The following is a 24,903-nucleotide window of genomic DNA, read 5'->3' on the forward strand; positions in this document are numbered from 1 at the left end:
CCCCTGCTTTGACTCTGAGGACCCCCTAGGGTTTCCGGACTCCATGTTGAAGATCCCTGATTTAGAGCGTGTATTTCAAACATTTCAACACTTCCGTAGCCTACTGTTTTCAGAACAGTTTATTTAAAGTCTGGATATTGTACTGCTTTAGTTTTCTGCACAAAAGACTCTAAGACTAAAAGAGGATGAGTGCCAAGGGTGTCTAATTCAAGGGTGTTCCATGCTGTTTAACCTGAAAGAAGTGAAGGAACTGAATGCTCCAAAGGCGTTTGCTAATATTCTGCAGTTCTATTGAAGTTTGAAAACACCTTTTATACAAAAAAGATTTGTTAGGGTTGAAAATTGTATCTGTAAACTGTAAGTGTACATCAAAAAACTATTTTTCAAAAATGTTCACTAACCTCTGAATGCCACCGTATGTCATTTCTTGATACATTTTTTTTTTATGAAAAGCAGGAAAGGAAGTCAGCAAAATGGTGTTTGTGTTTCAGGAAGAACATCAAAAGGCTTTTCTCTTACACACTTTTCACATCAAACATTTTGATGTGGAAACCATTTGGAACATACTTTAACAGCCTCCCCTCTCGGTTATTGTGCCTTGTGGCAAACAATGTATGTTAAATTCACATATAAATAAAACAACATTTACATAAAGGGAGAGAGTAAATACAATGCGTGTTGGTATAGAAATGTGTGGGTGTGTAATAATTGACTTTAGCTTGTTTCCTGTGTGTGTGTGTGTGTGTGTGTGTTGTTGCATGCGAGATTAATTATTGTTATTTGTGCATATATGCATACATGAATGTGTGTGTGAGTGTGTGTTTGACAGATGCAGCCGGTGTATGAAATGCAATCCACAAAGAGAGGAGCCAATAAAAGCCTGATTGGCTCGGAGAGAAAGACTAGCTAATGTTTGGCAATCAGTGCCACGGCTCATTAACGCCCATGATACATAATTAGTGTGTTTGGATATACAGACGCATAGCTGATTGGAATGCGACACACGTTTGCATTTTTCTCATCAGCCTTCATCACCTGCATCATTTCGTCCAATGCTCTCCTCATCAAACAATGCTTTACTTGCATCAACTCTACAGTTGTGCATGTGATAAAGACAGCAGAGCTTCCTAGAAAACAGACCGTGTCCATATAAATCTTTTTCTCTGGGTTTTGGCCCCACCGTCCTCAAAGAGAGTTTTTGTGAAAATGCACCCCAGAGTGAAATAAATCCCTAAACGCCAGCCTCATGTTTTAGTGTGGATGAGACTTTTTAAACTTTTTAAAATTATGACACAAGCTCGCTCACATACAGTCAGAGGCTGAATGGCAGTAAAGATCAGAAGCCGATCACTTTTGGAACAATTCATGCCACTGTTTGGTTTTGTGATGTTTCCTAAAATGCCAATAAAATGTGTTTATAAAAAAAAAAAAAAAAAGGGCCACAAACGTTTTAACTGGAGCGTAAATAAGAGTTTTTCTACGCTTAGTGGTCCAGCAGCTGAATTTTCTACTGTTCCAAAACTCGTGTCCAAGCACAGACTTTGGAACAGAATCTGTCCCAATAGAAGACACTCCCAGTGTGTCACACTCTTACTTCATCTCTTGGACTTCATTTCAGTTCAGTTATGTGCTCCGCTGGAAGGAAAGTTTCCAAGAGTGAATGCTTTGAGTCTGAGTATAATCCTTTATCTTTTTCCCTCCAAATAAAAACCATTTCAACAGCGTCAGGTCAAAATCAAGGGCATCATTGCTGTCCAGGTAAATCACATCAACCTCCACCGACTATAGCCCTTCAGGGCACGCGCGCACACACACACACACACACACACACACACACACACACACACACACACACACACACACACACACACACACACACACACACACACACACACACACACACACACACACACACACACACACACACTCTCCCCAGAGCAGATCCTCAAAATCCTTCACTCCTGCGTTATGTATGTATTATGTTCACATTAATAGGGCAGCATATCACCCAAGTGATCACACGTTTGCATGGTTTTCACACACACAAACACTCCACGGGCATACTGATGTTCCCACGCAGCTTGAGGTGTGATGCCCAAACACATCTGATCTGAAAGATCCTCACTTTGCTGACAGGTGAGGTAACTCCAGCTGAATTTCACACTGTCTGAATCAGCAGGCTGCTCACAACTGACCAGCAGTATACCACCAGTTACACTGAACCAACACACATACACAAAACACACAAGCTGCTGTATGGACATGATACCACATGTATGTGTATGGGACATATATACATCAAAAAAGTAATTTACAACTGTGGCTATCAGAGGGCTTTCTTTGTTCATTTTAACAGCAGTACTTACAAGCTTAACAAATGCAACACCAAAGAGTAATAATAATGCAATCAACCCAAAACTATGGTGCCACTCTATGAATGTTTATATTTGTGTATGAATACAGGTTATAAGTTTCATTTTTTTATGGATTTTTCCCAAAACAAGCATGCAGGTTTTTGAAAGGTATTCCAATAATTCAGCAATGCACTTTCATTAGTCCTTGTTGTGGGACTCACAAGAGGCAGATATTTTAAAAGTAGATTAATCAATTACATTTTCAAGCAAAAACTCCAAACCCTTCCTTTTTTAAGTTTTAGGTACTTTTTAGTGTCTGTTCTTCATCTTACATAAGGGATCACTAATTTTCTTCAGGTTTTGGAGTGTTGGTTGGCCAAAGCCAGCCATTTTATTACATCACCTTGGGCTTTAGGGAATTGTGATGAGCATTTTTCACTTTTCTCAGTACGTTACAGACCAAATCAAAGCAGCAGAGGCAGAGATATCCTGACTTTGAGTCCCTAGCATGGGTCCAGCGCAACAAAAAAACACTGGATGCAAATAGCATTTAGCTTGAGCCTCCCAGCCTGATAAATGCCAACATCTTTCAAACTCTACATCTGGAGTTCGTAACACAGGCTTTCTGTCAAAGAAATTGAAATCTCAAGCTCATGACAACCCTGATGACATCACTATGATATCATCAGGGTTACTTTCTCCAAGATGAGAAAAATAACTTTAGAACCACACAGGACATTGAACGGTACTACTTGAGTCAATTAAACTGGTCTACATGTTTAACACATCAGACTCCTCCACTCAGAGATAGCACGAGCCATCCCACAGCATCTTGCTATTGTGTTCACTGCTGGTATTATCATTGAATCCGTGCTAAAGACATAACCTCATCCCTCCACCCACTCCCAACCTAATCCACAATACAATCTCCATTGTTTCATCACGTTGACATGACGATCTCATTCCCTCGCTGCTGAAACACTATCCTGCAGTTAACTGAGGATGAAATGAAGCAAATGGGGGAGAATAAGTCTCCCAGAGGGATGTTTCAGTTCAAAAATATAAACTCTGTTTTTTAAGAGTCCTTCAAACAACCGTTGTAGTAAAGTTATCAGGATGCTGTTTAAAAGCTGCAGATTGTAGACTCATTTTGGGAGCCAAGATTTGAAAGACTCGCCAAAACCGTAACCAAGTGTAAGAGCAAGTTTGAGTGGGTTGTAAACGATGTCCTTAGGAGGTCAGTGAAAATCCATATGGACATTCCTCAGGATATGTTTTTTTTTCTTTCTTCCCGGAGACTTTGATCGTGCTGTGTCAGTCGTGGAGCATTACACTTCAGTTTTATCGGCCCTGTCTCACACCATGGGACCATAGGATTCCCAAGTGGGGACAACCAAATGCTGAAATCAGTTGTGGGGATTTAACTACTCTTCAGCATAGCATCAGTGAGGGGAAATACAGAAGCTATTATAGCCAAATTTCTAGACTTAGTAAATCTAGGCTGGCTTAGAGTATGTTGTGTGTTAAACTTAAGTATATGCAAAGGAGTGTAAAAAAAAAGAAAGAAATCCGCTTGATCTTTGAGTGTGTTGCTAGTGGACATTATTGCCCCACAATGCAATGTACAAAGACAATGAAGGCTCACAAGTGCAAAAACAATAAATGAACTGTGAGTGGTGGTAAGAGCTGAAGAAACACAAAATAAGTATGGTTTTGGGCAAACCTTTAAATTTCTCTTGGTGAAGTTTAATTGTCTGCGGCATTCCAAAGTCACACATTGCCAGCACATGTATTGCATCATTTCCTGTTTGTACTCACCGTGCGTTGATATATATATATATATATATATACACACGGGTACGTGTAAACGAACACTACTCTGAAAACTGACAGCTGTTCATAATGTTATTTTTGAAAACGGAGGTTGAAATGTCCGTTTATGAAAATAGCCGGCCACGTGTAAACGTAGCATTAAATTCACTTTTAAGAAACTCTGCTGTTTTTTGTTTTTTTACTGCAGCCATCCAATCAGGAAGTGCTTTACACCTGGGATACCAGGTGAATGTAATTAACTCGTTAGAAGGATAAAAAAAGCCAGGAGGTCTGCAGCGCTCATCAGAGTGAAAACTGAGAAGCACTCAGCACTCACCCAGCTGAGGGAAGAAATGCTGCGCGTTTCCACATAAAACACATCTCCATCAGTGGGACTTGTTGCTTAAAGTAGGGAGAAACAAACATATCTAATATATTTAGATAAAACCTTTCTAGGTAGCGAAATACCTCACCGTATATGAGCCCCAGCAGCTCAAACATTTATTATAACCGTAGCTTTCTGGCCAACAGACGACACATACAGCATCTTTGGCTCTGCTGTACTTCCAATATGATTTACAACCACACTGGCTGTAGGTAAACAAAGGCTGAAGCAGGGTCGTCCATCTTGTTGCACCTCGCACCACTATTCATCATGGTAGTTTACATGTCAGCCATTTTATTGCGTTCCTGTATCAATGCTGGATTGTACATCAATGCTGGATTATAGTGTTGACCAGAGCCATAACAGGCAAATACTCTAAAAGATGGTGTCATAAATCCAAATCTCCATGGGACAACATAAACATAATGTCATCTGTATTATTGGCCCAAGACATTAAAAGACTGGAAAGTAAATGAAGTCCAATATTCCAATCCCTTGAATCCTAGCTGTCAGTTTTGTATGCTCTTTTCAATTTTAACTTTCATATTTACTGTCTTTTATTGGCCATTGTTTAATTATCTGGTTTAGTGTATTAAAGATGCAATAGGCAGGATAAATACGTAAAACGTCACTCCTCTAATCACTGGATCAAAAAGTAGGGCTGCAACAGAAACAAGTCTCCACTCATTGATGTTCATCCTGCTTGTTAAATTTCTGATGTAAGTTATAGTAAGTGAGGGAAATCTTTTTGATGTACGTGACGTGACCCATCAAAACCAAGGGAAGGAATCCCAAAGTAAAACCGTAGCAAACAAGCACGGAGAAAGCCAGACTAACCAAATACGCCTCACTCGCTCTCTTTATTGCAACACATTTTTTTCCCCACTTCTGTGCTGCTAAAGCTCTGGCCACAAATAGCGAGCTTGTCATATCTATATGGCGTAAGTGGGTTAGCGTCACTTAGCATATACCCTGGGGAGTTCCCATTTAAAATCATGAACAATTAAATACGCACCGTTTCAATCTCACTACAAATTCTGCACATTACTCATGCAGTGTGCAGTCTCAACGTGGTGTTTCTCAGTGACTTTTTGCTTCAATAATTTAATATCACAGAGAAAATATGGCACTTTGCAAGCATTTTGTATCTATTAAAAAAGCTCAGAGTAACATGGGACAAAAGCATGTAAAGTTTGTTGATGTGTTTCACCAACTGGGGGAAAATGTTTAACTTGGTGGATTTTTTTGGTCTCCTTAATCATAGTCCACGTTTAAAATATATGGAAACTAACAAGGAAGGAAGCATTGATATCAATGTTTCATTCCAAAACCACTACTCTACAATCTTCCTTGGGCCTCATGTCCATGCATACCTTGACCTAACTAACCATGCAGTCGGGTATCTCTTGTAATTTCGAATCCAAATCTCACAATTTACATCCAGTGACAATGCTGGAGGCAGTGTGCCCTGAATGTACATAGCAAGGTGGAAAGTAAGAGTATGGATGGGTGTCATGAACAGTTTGCGTTCGTCAATGGCAAGTCTGTGAAAGTTCAGATTTTTAGCCATGCCAGCAGCAAATTCCATTAACCTTTGTGTGGCATCCCGAGGGGACATGTTGTGGACGGACGATATATTCCCCTAGAAGGAGGTCATGGAAGTCCCAAAATGGCCACCTTCGTAGAAACTACATCTCCCACAATGCAATGGGAGGAGTGCAGGTGTTTGGGATAACTCATCAAGGCAGAAGGAGACTGAGGAGGGGAGAGTCTGGTTGAGTGGAGAGAACAAAGAAACACATGGAGGAAGCCTGGGAGGCTCTGCTAATAAAGTTAAGGTTGTGGACCCTGAGTTTTGGACTTCTGAATTTCTCTGGAGGACTGGTGAAGCACAAACCTCGCTGAGACAGAGCTGGAAAAGTTTGGTTTAATGTTTCCTGTAGTGATGGGCGAATGAAGCCTTGTGAAGCCTCTGAAGCTTCTTCGTGATTGTATTGCAAAATGAGCCGAAGCATCGAAGACAACACAGTGACATCCGGTATATAATATAATAATATAAACTACTGTGATCAGGATTTGAATGTAAGTATGTTTAATTAGGCTTAATATGAATTCAATAAACTGCAGCAACAATGCCACCTTCTACTTCTACGTAACATTATGTACAGGTGTATGTAAGTAGGCTGATTTCCATTAATAGGCTAATCAAACAAATTGCAAGCCACACTCATAAACCCTGCGATGTTCCAGTGAATTCTAACGGCCGTTGGTAAGCACGTATCGACATGAATTCAGCAAACCCTTCTGGAGTTTCAGTGACGTTCGAAGCTTGACGTTCACATGATTATTTCAATTTGATACTCTCTTTTGATAAGCTCCAACACGCTGTTTCGAACCAGTGTGCTTTGCGGAAGTGATACAAGCTTCGGTGCCTCGGTGTCAAACGTCCCATCACTAGTTTTTTGACCTTTTTGTGAGTTACTTGAACAGTGGATGGTAGAAAATAAAAGCTCCAGTCTTCTGTGATCACGGTTTGTGCATGTGCTGATTTTACCCCCACACGGCCTCAGAGCTCCATGTGTTTCAGAGAAAGCCCATCCCAACACTACATTTGGCAAAGATCTCCATAATCCCAGAGGATGAAGCTTGCTGACTTTTCCTCAAATGTTCCCCCACCTACCTGACAGAATGAGCTACATTACTTTAAACATTTATAGAGGTAGTAGTCCATTCTGATAGATATCTTCTACATAACAGAATGAGCTAAACAACATTTATAGAGGTAGTAATTCATTCTGATAGATATTTCCTACCTGACAGAATGAGCTAATGTATCCTACTTTTAAAGCTTTAGTGCGTAACTTTTTGATATTAATTAACGTCCGTTACATTCAAGCCAATGCCAAATGAGTTGCTAAAATGTATCTTCACAAGATTTTGTCCGTCCGCGACAGTTTTGTTGTCATTACTTAAAATTCCTCATGGGGACGCACTATAGCTTTAACTCCATCTATAGAGGTAGTAGTCCATTCTGATAGATATTTCCAACCTGACAGAATGAGCGACACTACTTTAAACTACATTTATGAGGTAGTAGTCCATTCTGATAGATATTTCTTACCTGACAGAATTAGTTACCCGTCTTAACTACATTTATAGAGGAAGTAATCTATTCTGATAGATATATTCTACCGAATATCGACAGAATGAGCTAATCTACTTTTAAATACATTTAAGAGGTAGCAGTCCATTATGATAGATATGTCTTACCTGACAGAATGAGCTACCCTATTTTAAACTAATTTTATGAGGTAGTAGTCGATTCTGATAGATATTTTCTACCTGACAGAATGAGCTACCCTACTTTTAACTACATTTATAGAGGAAGTATTCCATTCTGATACATATTTCCTACCTGAAAGAATGAGCTACCCTACTTTTGAACCAATCGCAACCATTCTGGGGGCGCTAAGCCCCTGATAAGACTGTGGCCTTGCAAAATAGATAGCGAAGATAGCGCCTGATGTCAGGCTTTATTCCAGCATCTGGTGAGCCAGCATGAACATCACATGAACATACCTGCACAACAGAATAGAACAATACTGCTAGATCAATTGATATAACACTTCAGGCCAGATGGAGAGATTAGTATTGATTAACACTTCCCTCAAGACATGAGCTGTAATGGATAACACACATTATTTTCCAGTAAAGATTGTGTCTTAAGAGAGACATTAGAAGTCATTTCATGATGCTCATGACATCCTGCGTCTGTCCCTGAAACTAATTACAAACTGTTTACTTTGTTATTAATTTTTTACTACTTAAGTCACTGTGTCCAATTATTAAGTACACTTTGACATTAGCCGCTTTCCGACCAGGTAGTTACAGGAACATAGGAAAAGTCCACTTCTAAGCAGTTCTACTAACTACTCTCCCCCAAAACCGTTTTTTTCAATTTGCATTCGCACTGGCCAGGTGGCCATAGGGACTATAGGAGGGGTAAGGCAGTAATGCAAGCACGGCAACGGTCTTTATAGCGTTAAAATCAGAAAACAAATACACCAAAAAAGTATGAACTACATCTATCTATCTATCTATCTATCTATCTATCTATCTATCTATATATCTATAGATATCTTATACCACGCTTGTGGAGTTTAACTCCGAAAAGACAGTTAACCACAGGTTAATCTTATGATGGATATGTGTTGTGATATTTAAACAAACGAACCGTCAACGGCCAAATAAAAGCCTCTTATTTACGCGAGTGGTCTGAGAGACCTCCAGCTGACAGCGGGGTTTCTGAGCAGGACATGGCCGAGCGCAGGCTTGCGGCCGGGGCAGGCGCCTGCTGACTGTCGCCTCACTTCATGGAGCTTCTCACCTCCGAAAACTTTGAAGCAAATTGTCAATTCGGCATCAATTTTCGCAAGACTGCCGATATTCGAAATGTTAACAGTTCATTTCTCGCCTAAAACGTTGTCAGAAGTGAATTTAGTGATGAATAAGATGGCAAAAATTGTTAAAATTATCCCGTTGTTGGTCTGTCTGTACCGGAAACTCGACCCTCGTTGATCTAGGTCCCTATGCTGAAAAGGGAACAGAGAAAAGACCATGCTCTGAAGTAGGAGCTGAAAGAGTTACAGCCACTGCAGCCAGAGGGACTTAAAAATCCCCAAATTGGTCCAGTCGGAACACCAGAAAAAGAGTTCTAGGAATTTTATGTTCTCGGAACTGCAAAAATCCCTTTGTGTCAAGACTTAACTAGCAGACTAATCCAATTTGAGCTGTTTCTTGTTGAAATATACAGTTACCATGTGTTGATAATTTCTTATTAACTCAACTAGACCACGATAAATGCTGCAGTGCTACAATCCTCGTCAGTAAGTTTTCGTCCAGAGAGCTAGAAAACAAAGCTCGTGATGTATGAATCCCAATCATTCCTTCATCTACTGATTTAATCTTAAGCTTCCCCCCCACCCCCCATTAGCCCATGTGCTTTCAGCAAAACTGCATCTTTTTGGATATTTTATAACGCATAACAGTTGGTATATTGTGAGGTGGGATCAGATTTTCTGAGCAGAGTGCGGAGGATGGAGATTAGCTTTTAAGAATGCCCCCACTTTGAATGACAGCGCAACCACCCACTCCACCTCCACCTCTGGGAAGCAATACAGAGAAGGAGAGACCCCCAGCCCCCCCTCATAGCTGAAGCCTTAAGCATCTGGAGAAAGCATCGACGACATACATACAGTCCTCTGTATGGCTTCTGCAGTATCTTTATATTACAGAAAACTAGCTCAGCAAGATCAGAAGAACATAAACGTCCCTGTGAAATCCCATTTGTTGCTGTTAGCTCAGATATGTTGGAAAGATGACAGATGCTGCCTAAAGCACCTCTTGAAAGATTTAGAAGAAAGTTTTTAAAGATGTGTCAGGGAAAACAAAATCTCCCTCATTCATCTTCTTTTAGATGAAGCCGGCAGGTGCCCGAGGGAAACTTGCCTCGCTGCGGGGGAAAAAGTGGACTGAAGAGAAGGAAATAAACATGCAGAATCTAAATATTACTTCATCTCAGCGCATGGTTGCCCATCTGGAAGACACCACTGACCGTGGGCAATTCATGTTCTGAATCTAAATGCACCTCGTACAGTCATTTGTAAGCAGGATCAAAGTTTTACAGCTCCATTGTATGACTGAACTACATGGCAAGGTTAGTTTTTTTTTTCATCTTTTTTTAAGTCCAATACTTAAACTTTTAATTAAGGCTGCCATAGTTGCTGTGATCTGATTTATTTTTGCCAATGGGCTGAAAAACTGTGCAGTAGAAGTTTACTGACATTTTAGAGGCGGTTACTTTTGGATTGAAGTAGCCCTGATCTTACTACAATTCATGGTCCTGCAGGGATATCTCCCGGAACTCAGGCATTTTAGGGCATCTGCCATCCTACTGTAATAGCCATGGCCATGCAGTTCAGACGGCCGAGATCGGATGCAGATTTTGGAGGAGTCGTTGAGAAATGCCTTTGCAACTCAACTTGCATTGAATAGCAGTCCGCTCCTGTGTTTTGGAACAGTTAAGGATTTTTTTTTTTTACACCTGATGCGAATCAAAGAAACTGGACTTTGGGGTCAAGTGTACTCTGATTTGGGCCCAGGTCCCTGATGTGAAAGCCATGTTTTCTTCTTGTCGGGGTGGAAAAGCCTCCAAAATAACATTTAGGCATTAGACAATAAAGCTCTGCACTGAAATTCACTGCAATACTACTAGTAGGAATAACAATGACAATGAAACTATTCTATATTGATACATATTTCAGTGGAATCCAATTGGTGTTTACATTTTGAGAGTTCAGTTATAGGTCATCCCTTAAAATTGTATAAATAATAAACGATACATTATGTAATGATTGGTGTTTTCTTTTATATGTTTTATATATTTATATGAATCAAACAGCATCTGTCGAACAACAGTGACAGATCATCTTTAGCAAAAGGCCAGTATCAGCTTTGTAAACCGATATATCAGTCTAACCCTATTCTGTATTATTTAAGTCACAGTGAGATGTAGGTCTGTAGTTCCAGGTAGCTCAGTATTGAAGCTTGGAAGGGGGGGAGCTGTGAGAAAGTAGGGCAGCGAGGGGAGGAGGGCTGGTTTGTAGACCTGCACTTCAGTTTTGTAGGCTTTGATCCTGACCACGGTGGCTTAGCTTCACATGCACTCTGGTTGGCCCAGACTCAGCAGTGGCCTATAAATACCTGGTATGTCTGCACAGCCAGGCTACCTCAATACCCAGAAACACCCTGAGATGCAAAGCATTTGCACCAAGGTCCCTAGCGATCAGAATTACCGTTAACCTTTTTACTATTTGCTACTACAGCAGGACAACAGGGTTTGTATTGCATCTCAAATGAGAGTTACAAAAACACAAACCATTATAAAATGTATTTTGAATGAAACAAAAGATGAAGAACCATGAAGAATTACAAATGAAAAAATATTTTTGCCGTATTCCTGTTCATTTTTCTATTTTATTTGCAGTTGAAAAGACTCAAACTATTTTTTTAAATGAGTAACATTTTCCTTTTTGAATCCTTTCACTGTAGGACTACCTGCAGTGTTTATGTGTTATAGCCTCAATGGGAGGCTACCTTTGAACTGGCATGGGACACACACACACACACGCACACACACACACACACACGCACACACACACACACAGTAGACCACAAAAGTGGCAAGCACAAATTTTCCCCCATCCAGTTTTTCAACTGGAACAACCTCTTGCCTTGTTGTTTTGTTTTCTCTATGTTACACACTCTCTGTCACATTCACACCCACCCACACACACGTCCACTTCCAGGGACCGTTCACAGAAAGACTTGGTACTTTATAAAGCATGAATGACAGAGAGACAAGCTGGGAAAATTAGGGGAAGTCCAATTGTCTTGGTCACATACATACACACACACACACACACACACACACACACACACACACACACACACACACACATACACATACACATACACATACACATACACACACTCACACTCACAGAAATAAAAAAGGCTTGTTGGCCCCATGAGGCCTTGGTGTGAAATACAACACACTGAAAGGGAGGTAGTTTTGATTTTGACAGCGTTAAGGAGGAATAGAGCACATCTGCCAGTGTGCCACACACATGCACGGATAATGCTTACACTGGTGTTAATGCACCATTACACCTGAAGCTAAATTTGAATGTATCCACACACATACAGAGAGAAACAACTCCAGAGGGGCTCTCTGGTGATCGTTTCCTTTTCCTGTTTCCTGCTGCTTACTGAGACTTGAGATGAGTCAGTCCTCAGGGGAGCCACTGCTAGCTCACTCACACACACACACATATGCAAACACTACAGCACGTAGCCACTCACAGACACACTCATATGCAAACCTCTCATTCCCACATTCGCATTTAAAAGGTCCATGTGGCATTTTTAATGTCAGAGAATACCCGTCAGAAGAATTGCTATACCTTTTGGTACAGCGTGTAAACACAAGAGGAAACGACTTGTAGCTTCTGTCTCGCTCCAGCCTTCTTGTGCTTTTACAAAAGGAGAGGAGAATCCAAACATTGTCAGACATCACTTACTAGCAGTTTGTCATTGTAAGTGGACAATTATGTAGTTGTTGTCAAGTACTATGCCACCTTTCAATGTCATGATTATATTTGAATATTAGTAATTATTAAGAATAACACTTATGTGGTATCTTAATTAATACTAACTAAATTTGTCCATTTTCCTATTAAAAAAAAAAAGGCAAGCATTATTTATATTTTGTCTGTTCACCAACATAGAACCTCAGGTTCGGACTCAGACGAACTAAGCCATTAGAAAACTGCATAAACCTTAAAATATATTGTTACTGGATGTCACCTTTGTGCTGTAGTAGAGTCGAGAAGATTCTCGGAAAGATTGGATCTTGTGGTTAACGATGAAATCAAATTCAATGTAGAGGCCTGTCAAAGCAACAAACGCTTTCAAAACAACATTTTGCTGCATGTGTAACTGTTGAAGAGAAATTCGCTGTAATGACGAGCCTATTTTTCTGCCTTTTGTAGGAGTGTGTATTTGTACACCGAGAAGAACCTTTTGTTTCCAGATGAAATACCCCTACATCTGTGGACACCTCTAAGACATCCAGCGTGCTCACACAGGGATCAAACGGCTGTCCGCAATCATCAAAGAAGTTTCTCTCTGACACCCTGAAACAATCAAAGAGACAATCCATCTCAGCCGCAGCTGGAAAGCGAGGCGCAGAGCTCTCCGGCCAAGCAATCTTCTCCCAGCAAGTGTTGGGTGTGTGTGTGTTTTTGCACATGTACACGCTAGAGAAAAGCCAGTAGATATAAAAAAAAAAAAAGAATATGATTCCAGTGAAATCTGATGTCATGCAGTCAGTGACTGGGAGTCCATGGATTATAAACAGAGCTTTCAGCACAACAGCGTTAGAGCAGGTTCCATCAAATTGCTTTGGACCCAATAACTCCAAACGCATTATGAGTGAAACGAAGTGAAGCATGTGAACTTTTCCTGACACAGCACGAACATTGAGGTAAATGCAGTGTAATTTTAGAGCAAACATTTCTACAGTAACCACACATTGGAGATTTCCCTACAGTGCTGACTGAAATCAGTTGATAAGGTAGTTTGTGTTGAATCACAGTAAGAAGTATGCAGGCTTGATTCTAAGCTGTGACACCTTTTTAAACTCATGTTCTTCTCCCAGTCCAAAGAAAAATGCTAATCAAGGTGGATTACATGCTCTCAAAACACCTAGAGGTATGGATGTAAGAGTCTACAAAAATCTGAACTCTCCGTATACATGCTGTGACTCTTTCGGTCAAGCTACACATGTTTGCAGACGACACCTGCATTACTGATCAGAACCAATTACTTCAGCTTCCAGAAATAATCCAGACTGTCAACTACACAGAACTGCATCACAGCCGATGAGGTGTGACAGATAACAATAACGATGGCTCCGTTCAATTTAGGTGGGACAAGCATGCACAATACAATTGGAAAGTACTCCTAATGTAAATGCTTACACCTGCATTTGACAAAATATTTTATATATATTATGTGAGCTCTGTCTCTGTGCATAATGTAGAGCTTTTCCTGCATGTCTCTATGACGTGTAACGTTGGACAGCCAATCAGCAGCCTTATTAGATCTTGGTAGAAGCATGCTGCATGCTTATTGGCTCACTGACTCTGATGAGATTCACTCCTTAGGTATTGAAATTGGGTATTGAGTGACGAGGCATTTTTCAACACTCAATACTTTAGAGGCAATTCGGTCGGTGCCTAAAAAGTATTGAATTTGGAACCTAGCCCTATGTATTTGTATCTTGTGTTGTGTTCTTGCAACAGCATTTAGACCATGATGGAAAAGTAAGGCTCTGCACTACAAGCCAGGCTAATGAATCTAGGTGGGTTCACCGCTCCTTAAGGCTGACGGTTTAATTGCAGGTTTAACTGACTGACACCTACGCAGCTATGAAGTAAAACTCCTACGCCACACTAGAATGACATCTGTATAACATTTTTAATATAAGACCCAATATTTAGTCATTTTAGATTTAGTCCTAATGGCAGAATCCTGTCTCCAAAGCAACTGTGGGACCACTGTTACTGCAGCTTAGCCATCCAGTACAAAGATACACCCCAGGTATCCATTAGCACTAAGTAGACATATGATATCTGACCACACAGATCTGCTGGAGAGAGCACAACTGAAGGACAAAGGAAAGAGACGGAGACAGAGAGATGATGGGGGAGCTGGTCGGGAGATGCATCAGCCTTTAGAGGGTTTCCGTGGTTAAATTTATCACAGTCAACTGAGGAGGAAGACACTAATCAATAAACCCTCTCTGTCTGTCTGTCCCCCTCTTCCTTTCCATCTTTGCTTCACCATCCCCCTGGGGCTGTCATTTTCCACCACCCCCCCTCACCAAAATAATCAGCATCTTCATCTACCTAAAAATGCTACAGAGCCAGCGGTAGAAGATGGTATAAGAGAAGAGCCCACCGGGGCTGAGTTGACACTGTCTTTGTGTGCAGAGGTCCATAGAGAGTAACATGTGAGGCCTTTGAACATGACTTGTTAAGAGTGGTGTGGTGAAACTTCTCTCAATAACATGGAATTGTGTTGTCAGCACTCACTGACGTGGCTAAAAATGCTAATTTTTTGAACTACAGCAACATACATTTTTTGCAACATAGGTTTGACTTACATCATACATAGGCATAGAGTGTGGTGGTAGGTTTTGCTGTAACAAAACTGCTTCAAAACAAGTGTAGAGTAATGGTACGTTCTTTTTGTCTTGTAATCGCGACTAGTAGCTCGAGTGTGACGTCACATCCATGTCGGAAAACGAATAACCGTGGGTTGTTGCGTTCTTTTTGTCACACAATACTACGAGTCGGAGAAAAGATGGATTTTTGTAAGATTTTTAGTAACATTTAGGATTCTATTCACCCAGTTATTGACATATTATACAAATATATTTCACAGTTTGATACATGAAAATTACGTTTTGATTAACGTTAACGTTGGGCTCTGCTTTCTGCTCAAGACTCGGCTTAAAGCCGTTCTCTAGCCAATTTCAGCTGCACAAGCTACAAAATAACTAATCAGGCGGTATTTAACTCCTAATAAGACTGTAGAGACATGCCTATAGGTAGCAGTATACAGTGCTATGTGTACGACTTCTTCATTTGGTTACAACAAAGACAAAAGTGCTTAAAATTGTAGAAAACCACAATGTTTACTACGTGTGATGCACGACGTAGCCATCTTTGAAAGTGATCTCGGGGTCCTCTGAGTTCAGACGACTTGAGGAGTCGTATATACGACCTCGGTGGCGTTCTTTTTGCAACTTCCGGTTCGTAACTCGTAAATCGACTTCGGTGGACAAAAAGAACGCACCATAAGTAAGTGGTAAGTAGTAACACATTTAACCCTTCATCTGTGTCTGATAAATGAAACGGCAACACTGTATCTACAGTAAACGTGGGGTGATTTCATTGCAGATGGGCGAATAGAACGCAGCTGCAAAAACAATGACATGCCGCATGAATCTCTTATTGCCAGAGTGTTTACATGTACAGCTAAACACGTGCAGGTGCGGCATCTCCTGGCCCATTTATAGGAAGTTGCGGTGCAGCAAAATTTGCATGGTCTACAGAAGGGAACGTAGCAGATGATCTGAGGTTACTTTACCATGTAGGAATCAGCCCACACGAAGCATGCAGTGTTCATCAATCATCCAGATGTGCTTTGTGTCTCCACGGCCTGTCCTTAAGATTTTAAATCGGGTCTTTAATCATAGTTTTCATGTAAATGTCATTATTTATTCAGTCAGTGTATCAGAACCACTGGCCGTTTAGCGTAGCTTAGCTTAGCATAAAGACTGGAAACTGGGGAAAACAGTTAGCCTGGCTCTGTCTAAAAGAAAGAAAATCCACATACTAGCCCCTCTAAAGCTCACCGATTAACATATCGTATCTGTTTTATCTGCAACAAAAAAATTAAGAAAAAATGTAATGTTTTAAGAGGGTGATTTCCTGTGGTCTTGTTGTCAATGTGAGGTTTGCATAGCAACTAGTGAAGAATATGATGCTGTAATAAACAAAGGCCCCTATTGCTATTTGACTGGCATTTTTTATAGTAATAGTCACACTGCGTTTATTAACTTATATAATGTTTCACACTGTTAGAGAAAGAATGTGTGAATGAGATTCCAATGAGTCACTTTAACACACTGTATCTGTTCTGTGGTCAGTGAGCACATCTTCCAATCAGCTGAGTGAATGATCAGCACAGCAGCCAAGATGATGTGCTACTGGTGCTGGTGTCAGTATGATCCTAAATTAAAGTACGTTGCTTTATTTAATAGGTCAGTCCTTAACACTCATTTTTTCCAAGTACTAAGCAACTGTCCATCATGTGACTGTGAGTATGGAAAGCTCCTGTCAGCACTTTGATTCTATTTTTGAAAGGAGCTGATTTGAGCTGATTAGAATTGGCAATAAAATAGAAGTGAGACAGTTAGTCATTCACTCTAAAGGCGATGATGGCTGCATGTATTTTCAATCATGTCACAACCGAGGATGCATGGTGTTTTTACACGAAAACGGAGGGTATTCAGGTTAAAGCTATATATACTCACTGTATATATTATATAGTTAGTATATTATATAATTCACTGTATAATCCTCTGTATGGAGACATTGTGTGGGTACAGTAACACTAGTAATGCTTTGGGTCAAATCCACAGTTTCATCATATAGCCACCAAATGTCTTCACAGATAAAAAAAATAAATGAGACTTGAAACAGCAAGAGGATATTGTAGCTCTTAATATCTTTTCTAAATTCATCTCTCTCTCTGCCAGGTGTGTATCAGTGTGTGCATGCCCTGAGCAGCCAAGTTTCTGTTCTCCCTACAAAGCCCACAACTCTCCATGTGTCTACGAGACAGATGTGCAAACCAGATGTCCCTGCACTGAGGGGAAAGGGCTACAGACAGACCTGCTCTATGTCAGTTTTCCTACTATTGCGGTGTTGTGCGGCCACAGTTTAAATCCAAGAACACAAACAAGTCAAAAGCTGTTTGTCAGACGTATCGGTGTCATCGCAAATTCAAATACACAACCTCCTTTTGAGTCTGCTCATGTTTTCTAAGACTTGAATCTCATCAGGGACTCGTCCTTTTCTGCTGGATTCCTTCCCGGCTTTTAGGGTGGAGAAGTCAAGAAGAACTTTCAGGCTGTATGGTTAAAATTGTCTCATGTGAGTTCTGTTGCAAAACATATGTCCGGTATAACAGCAGGCAGGAAAATACCTTAACATTACACAGCACAACTGTTGAAGCCCAAAGAGAGATAATCAGGCATGTGTTTCCTCACACAGACTCTATCAAGATCACCACACAAACTTTAAAATTGACAGGCACGGTTGGTGTTTTATTCAGTAGCCGTCCAGCAGCTATTTTTAAAACAAGAAGGAATAAAACAGTGCTGGTCCTGCAGGTGAGTGGCAGCTTCTCCCATTCCCTCCTCTCCTCACTCCATTAGCCTCTGCAGAGCCAGCCAAGCGAGGATTACGGGGCCTGCTCGCTGTCTAATTTCAGAGATGTTAAATTCACTCTGGGCAATGCGGGATTCACTCAAGAGAGTCATCAAAGTGTTGTGCTTGAGCAAACTCATATCACCGAGGGAAATGAGGAAGAAATCAGAATCGCCAGGGAGAAAGCGAGAAATTGGACACAGAAACTCAACCTCACACATTCTCACAAGTATTGACATGTAGCCATTTAGTGTCAAGTTATGATACGAGCTGTCTGAGAAAGGGTCCAGCATGGAGTGTTCTCAAAGTACTTATTGAGTTTAATATTCTCAAAACACATTTTTTTTTAGACGTAACTCTAACTAACAACTGCTCTATATGTATGTTAAATAGGAAGCTACAGCCAGCAGCCTGTTAGCTTAGCTTAGCATACTGTAAACAGTGGGGAAACAGCAAGCCTGGCTCTGCCTAAACAAAATGAACCTACCAGCACCTCTGAAGGTCAATTCATATTATATTTAGTTAATTCAATCTGTACAAAACCGCCCAGCAAAAATAAAGTCATGCAGAACACGTTAAACCACTAATAGTTGTTTTTACACATAGCTAAGCTAACCGGCTACTAGCTGTAGCTTCATATTTAGTGTAGAGACATGAGAGTTGTTTCACAGTCTGATTCTTTAAAATGCTCACAGAGGCTAAAATTTGAATAGAAAAGCACAGGAATGCAAAATCACAAAGATGAGCAAAACTAGAAAGCCCCGAACAGTAGCATGTTTTGGTTTTTCAGAAGTAAGGATAAAGATTTGTATTTGCATATATTAGCCTACAGTAATACACTGAGCCACTGTTGATTCTTCTGTAGTTTTTCTCTGAAAATATTTGCCTATAAGGGTGGAAAAAAAATGGGTTTTAATTATAGATGACTTAATGAATAGATGACTTAATTCGCTCGGCTACCCAATTCAGCTCGGCACGCCAGCAAAGATGAGTAGGGGTAAAAATAAGCTGTTGACCCTACGACGATATTGCTGCACCTGTATCCAACACATCTGAATCTGAAACCCCAAGAATTGAAGTGTATTGATTTTGCTATGCTACAGGCAAAAGGACTATAGCTCTCATCTGGAAGAAAATAGAGGCAACTACAACTGATGCTTGGATTAAGAATATGGCACAATGTATGTCAATTGAAAGATTAACATTTAAAACAAATTGAGAAAATCTGGAAACCATTTGAACAATAAAAAAGGAGACATAGGGGAGCTTCTACAGAGGGCTAATGCGGGACAGGATACCTAAAATTAAAATAAGCGGTGAAACCCAGAAGAGGAAAGGACTGAGGCATGTCTTGGAGGGTGACAGCTTGTTTGTTTTTGTATTTGTGCGTATCGTAGCTTTGCTGGAGGTGCCATAGTTCTGTACATGTGATACTGTCATGTAGTTTGCTTTTCAGTCCCTCCAGAAAAACGCGATTATGCGATCACATAATATTCAATGCATAATCAGCCAAAGTCCGCATATTCATGCGGGGACCGCATTTTTTCAAATATGCCGCACTTTCGCCGCATAAATTGCAGATTTCCGCGCAAAATATGCGGTGCTTGCGTGATTTCATAATCCCCGCATTTTCGTTGCAAAAAAAATCACATATATCTTAGCAGAAAGTTGAAAAAATTTGCGTTTACTTCACACAAGAGCAGCCATTTTCCCCTGTTGCCATGGGAACATTATGAAGTGACGTAATTACGCGACGTGAACATCATCGAAAAGCAGGTGTTGGAAGTTGATACTTTGAGTCTCTTAAGCTGGTATCCGATAAGAAAGCTATCTTAATATCTGATGTCTACTCAAATTTCTTTGTTTAAGTGCTCCTGCTGTCTATATTATTAACGATTTTTGAAAGTCTGTCTCTTTTGTATCTTTTATTTCCCTCTGTTTAGACTATTACTTTTATTTTTACTTTAATATTATATTATTTGTATATATTTTTGTATCTTATTTGTTTACTTATTGCAATGACTGAATATCTGTTATATAAAATATAACTATTTTTGGAAATTAAGTAATTAATAAAGCAGGGTGTTGGGGAAATCACTTTTTCTTCTCTTTTTCATCAAACCGCAGTTTTTGCAAGTTCCCGCAATTTTTGCAAGTTCCCGCAATTTTTGCAAGTTCCCGCAATTTTTGCAAGTTCCCGCATTTTTTGCAAGTTCCCGCAATTTCATCGCATAAAATTGCATAAATATTCCATCGCATTTTTTAAGAAAACGTGCCGCATAATCAAGGATTTTTGCCCGCAACAACCACAAAAAAACTCTGCGTTTTTTTGGAAGGACTGGCTTTTAGTGTTTTGACTGTTGGAGTACAACAGAGGTTAACAGAGACATTTTGTTGTGGGCTGGGATGGGGATGGGGATGGGGTGGGTGTGTTAAACCTAATTGCAATAAAAAAATCAATAGAAACTGGAGCTGGAGCTGTTGACCAGATCAAAAGCCTTTCTCATTTTCCCTTCTATATTCTTAGAAATATTTCTTTCATAACATCTGCAGTGCATTGTACTTTTTTCATACATATTACACAATTAAGACTTCATCCGAGGGACTGTATTAACACATCATTAAGTTAAAGCCTTCATTAAGTGAATCTTTTTCGGTGGATATTAGATTTTTTTTAATATATTTTCAGTTACAAGAACACCAAAATGGTTAAGAGTCAACCTTTACTGGGGAAAAACACACCAGTGATTATGTATGTGCCATTTATGTTCTAATCAGTGAGCAGATAAGTTAAAAAGCTTCAGTCAAATGAGCCTGTGGTTTATCTGAGGACAAATAACAAGCAGCAAAAGTTTGCCACTGTTAAGTTCTGTGGCAATTTCCCATACCTTCATTTCACAAGCTGTTACCTTTCGTAACGTTTTTCTGGTGAGAAAAGGGAAGTTCAAAAGACAAAATGTTTCAATGTTTTTCTTCCATTCATCATAAAAGACCTAAGAGTCAATGTATTGTTAAGTGGTGGTTACTTATTTTTGTCATAATGTAGGATGTGGTTTTGTCTTAATGGTTTTCTTAATAATAGTAGTAAAAGTCATAATAAATGCACATTTAAAATTCTAATATGCATATTGGCGCCAAAATGGAAAACAAAAGAAGTCTACTGTATCTTTTTATATTAGAAATCAGCCCTCACAGTCAATGTTTCACTTCTAATATGGTGGATATGATACTATTCATTTGCATTATTGTTGGGCTGGTTAACTGAATACTGTTTTTTTTTAATTTTGTATCTCAGCTGACTATAATATGAATCACAGATGGTATTATTACTGTTGGGTGTCACCGGAGTATTTTAACGTCCCATGATGCTCTAAATGCCACTTCCTCACAGATTTTATCACATCATATTAATGGAGGACGATGACAGCTAGTCAATCAATGTGTCTCTGTGTCTTCCTGTGTTTCTTCCACTGACACATATGCACACGTTTGAAGCTTGGATAGGTGACCCTGTCGTCTCATAAACACCTAACATCATGTGCACTATGAGTCCGGCAGCGTGCTCGCTCTCTCTATCTCTCTAATTTCTAAGGAAGGCTCCCGGGGACTCCAGGAGGGCAGCAGCAAGGCTGTCAGAGTCGCAGACAGCTTCACAGCACCACAAGAGTCCCATCAAAGTAATGACCCCAGACTTTTAACTTTTAAGACTTTGTAAAGTCTGCACGCTGATGCCTATTCTCTCTAATGAGAGGAAGCGATTAAACTGCTGGGTCATGTTGCTGACTTCAGCTTTGGCGTGGTGTTTAGGAGTGTGATATTGCTGCAATATGGCAGTGAGAAGATGAACTAAAATAGATGATCCAAAATGGATAAAGGCTTGTATAAATCTTTGCAAAAAGACAGCTGACACATTCACAAAGACCTTCATTATAAAAAAAAAAAAAAACCCAAGTCCAAGATAAAGGAGCTTTTTCTCTTTCACTTATAAATAATTTTGACTGAGTTCCGTCGTTTCCACAGAAACAAGAGTGGGTGTAAAAACACATTTTGACTAATTCCGTTCAGCCTTTGGGGACAGCTGGCAAACTCACCGACGGTGGATGCAGGCTGCCCTCACCAAGAAGCCAAGCCTCCACCTTATTCTGTCGTCAAGCAACCCTGCCTTACCTTTCCAAAGTCCCTGACGTCGAAAAGGTCAAAGGCCTCGAACAGCTCGCTTTTCTTCATGCCGAATATCTCGCTGCACGCTGCCAGGAAAGTCCTGATGTTCTTCAGGCACAGGAACTGTGTTGGGAAGACAGAAAGGGTTCATCTGTGAGTGAATCACCTAGAAGTGTACGCGCAGTTCGACATGCACTAATGATACTATATTTCATTTCTCATTTTCAAAGAGTCACAGCACAAACTGAGTGGGTTGTGATACTGCTGCTTTTCTGTTCCGCCTGCTACAGTAGCTTTCACTCTGGCTGTCTAATCAGGGTGTGCAGCGGAGGACCTGCTAGACACACTGCAAGACCACAGCTCTAAAAGATAGATAATGAATCAGTGTTCATAGGCACCGGGAGAGCATCTAGTTGCATTAATATGATGTATTTCCTGTTGAAATAGGACAGTGGAGTGGTGCGTAATTAGACAGGAGATAATTCAACAGAGCAGGGAGAGAAAGGCAGAGATCTTATTTACTCCTACTGGTACAGTATGATGTAACCACCAAGATCCCATCTCTCCATACATGTGCATTTTGACAGTGCAGCACAAATGTAATGTACTGATATTGTGCTGCACTTTCAATCAGTCAGTCAATCCGTGATGCCTTTTTCCTTTGGTTTTCTGTTGATGAGGTTTGAGTTTCTGTACTCTAACTCTTTTCTTTGTTTCTTTAGCCATGTTGGCTATCATTCCTGCCGGGTTGATGCTAGAATGGATGGTCTGGAGGGACAGTTGGCTAGCACTTGTTAGAGGTGTAACTAGGGGTGCACCGATCCGATATTAAGATCGGATAACAGCCCCGATATTGACAAAATAGCTGGATCGGAGCCACGCCAACTAGTTCGTCGGCTGTTTGCAATGTCTGCAAAGTACAAGTTTCGAGGGGTGGTGGTAGTACTGCAAAGTACAATACTAGATTTGAATGCACAATTGTTTTTTTAATAACAAATGCATAAGAATTCAATATTTTTTTTTTTTTACATGTTTACAATGCTTGGTAACTGTTTGATTACTATTGTATGTTTGACCATACAATTTGCATTTTGCTTCTACTGCTACATTTTATTTATTTAAATTTATTTTAAGACGTTTGATTGCATTCTATTTTAGATTTGAATGCACAATTGCTTTTTTAAATAACAAATAATAAGAATTCAATACATTACATCTGTTATTTTGTCTTAGTTAGGAAAGTAATTTTTAGTTAGGAAAGTCTGGTGCCTTTAGTCTCTTCCACATGGAAGGTGGAAGGAAGGTATAAGGTGGAAGGTATACAGTTTATTATTAATTCAACAACGGTATCAGATCGGTATCGGGTATCGACAGATACACAAAGCTCTGGTATCGGGACTGAAAAAGTCGGATCGGTGCATCCCCAGGTGTAACCATACGTTGATGTGGATCGATTCAGTGATCAACGATCCAATATCATTAATGTCTGATGAAAATATCAAAAAAAAAAAATTATTTTGTTTTGTGTGAGATAGTGCATATTAGGGATGCATCAATACCACTTTTTTTCAAGTACAAGTACTTACATTTGGGTACTCGCCGATATAGTACCGGTATGAGAACTTAATAATCCCTCTGAGCTATTGTCAATAAAGTAAATAATTTTCGTGATTTCAAAATAAGCATGTTGCTGTTATCATTGTGTTAGCAAGTTGATGTTAGCATTAAGTGGATGGACTATGTAATGGCAAATGCAGCAAATGCGTATGTGGCATTTCTGTACTGCAATTTATTGTTAATCAGCCGACATATAGACAGATATCTGTGATGAGCTAAGCGAAGTTTGATTTTGTTTGATCTGTTGTATTCCAAACTGGAGAGAAAATATATTACTTACACATAAGGGGAAAAAAAAAAATCCATGAAAGACCAAACTTTGAATGCTAATTCTTTTATAATAAATGAAGGGAATTTAGTTGTCTGCCGGGTCGAATTATGTGTCATGGTATGACACTTGTGTTATGTGTTATGACTTTTTCATAGAGGGTAACAAGGTTGTTGCCAACAATAAAGTAACATGATGCACAAAAGGTCATAAAACTCTTCCTCAGCTAATTTGTATACACTGGGAGCTTTTATTACAGCTGAGGGTGCACCTTGACCCGAGACAATTTAATCAAACAATCAATAAGTAACTCCTCTAATAAACAAGGTGTTTTCTGCCTCGTCTGCAACCTAAATCTAAACCTCACTAATGACGTAAATGGGACTTCATCCAGAAACGATTTATCTAAATTATGCGGCAGTTAGCACTGAATGCTGCCCAACAACACCAATGGCACGGAGAAAACTGAGGGGGAACGCCACTGAATTGAGTAAAGGTTTCTGAGGTGGTTCACTCTCTTTATGAAGAGTAACAGGCAGTTAGTGAAGGGGAAGGTGTCAACATATGGTAGTTAGCCAAGGGCCAGTATCTGTTACTCACGCCCATTAGCCTTCCTGTAGTTTGATACAGGATGGGAAGGGGTGCTGGTGAAAGAGATGTTTAGGGGAGGGGTGTTTTTTT

The 24,903-nt window shown here is 40.0% G+C and overlaps 1 protein-coding gene across 1 annotated transcript in view; it reads right to left on the reverse strand.

Moving 5' to 3' along the window:
- Positions 1-24,903, reverse strand: part of vav3a (vav 3 guanine nucleotide exchange factor a) — a 111,187-nt gene that overhangs the window by 68,196 nt on the left and 18,088 nt on the right. The window contains 1 exon segment of the mRNA XM_028569697.1: positions 22,344-22,460. Coding sequence (XP_028425498.1) covers positions 22,344-22,460 — 117 coding nt within the window.

The sequence above is a fragment of the Perca flavescens genome, chromosome 22 (assembly GCF_004354835.1).
Source record: "Perca flavescens isolate YP-PL-M2 chromosome 22, PFLA_1.0, whole genome shotgun sequence".
Lineage (NCBI taxonomy): Eukaryota > Metazoa > Chordata > Actinopteri > Perciformes > Percidae > Perca > Perca flavescens.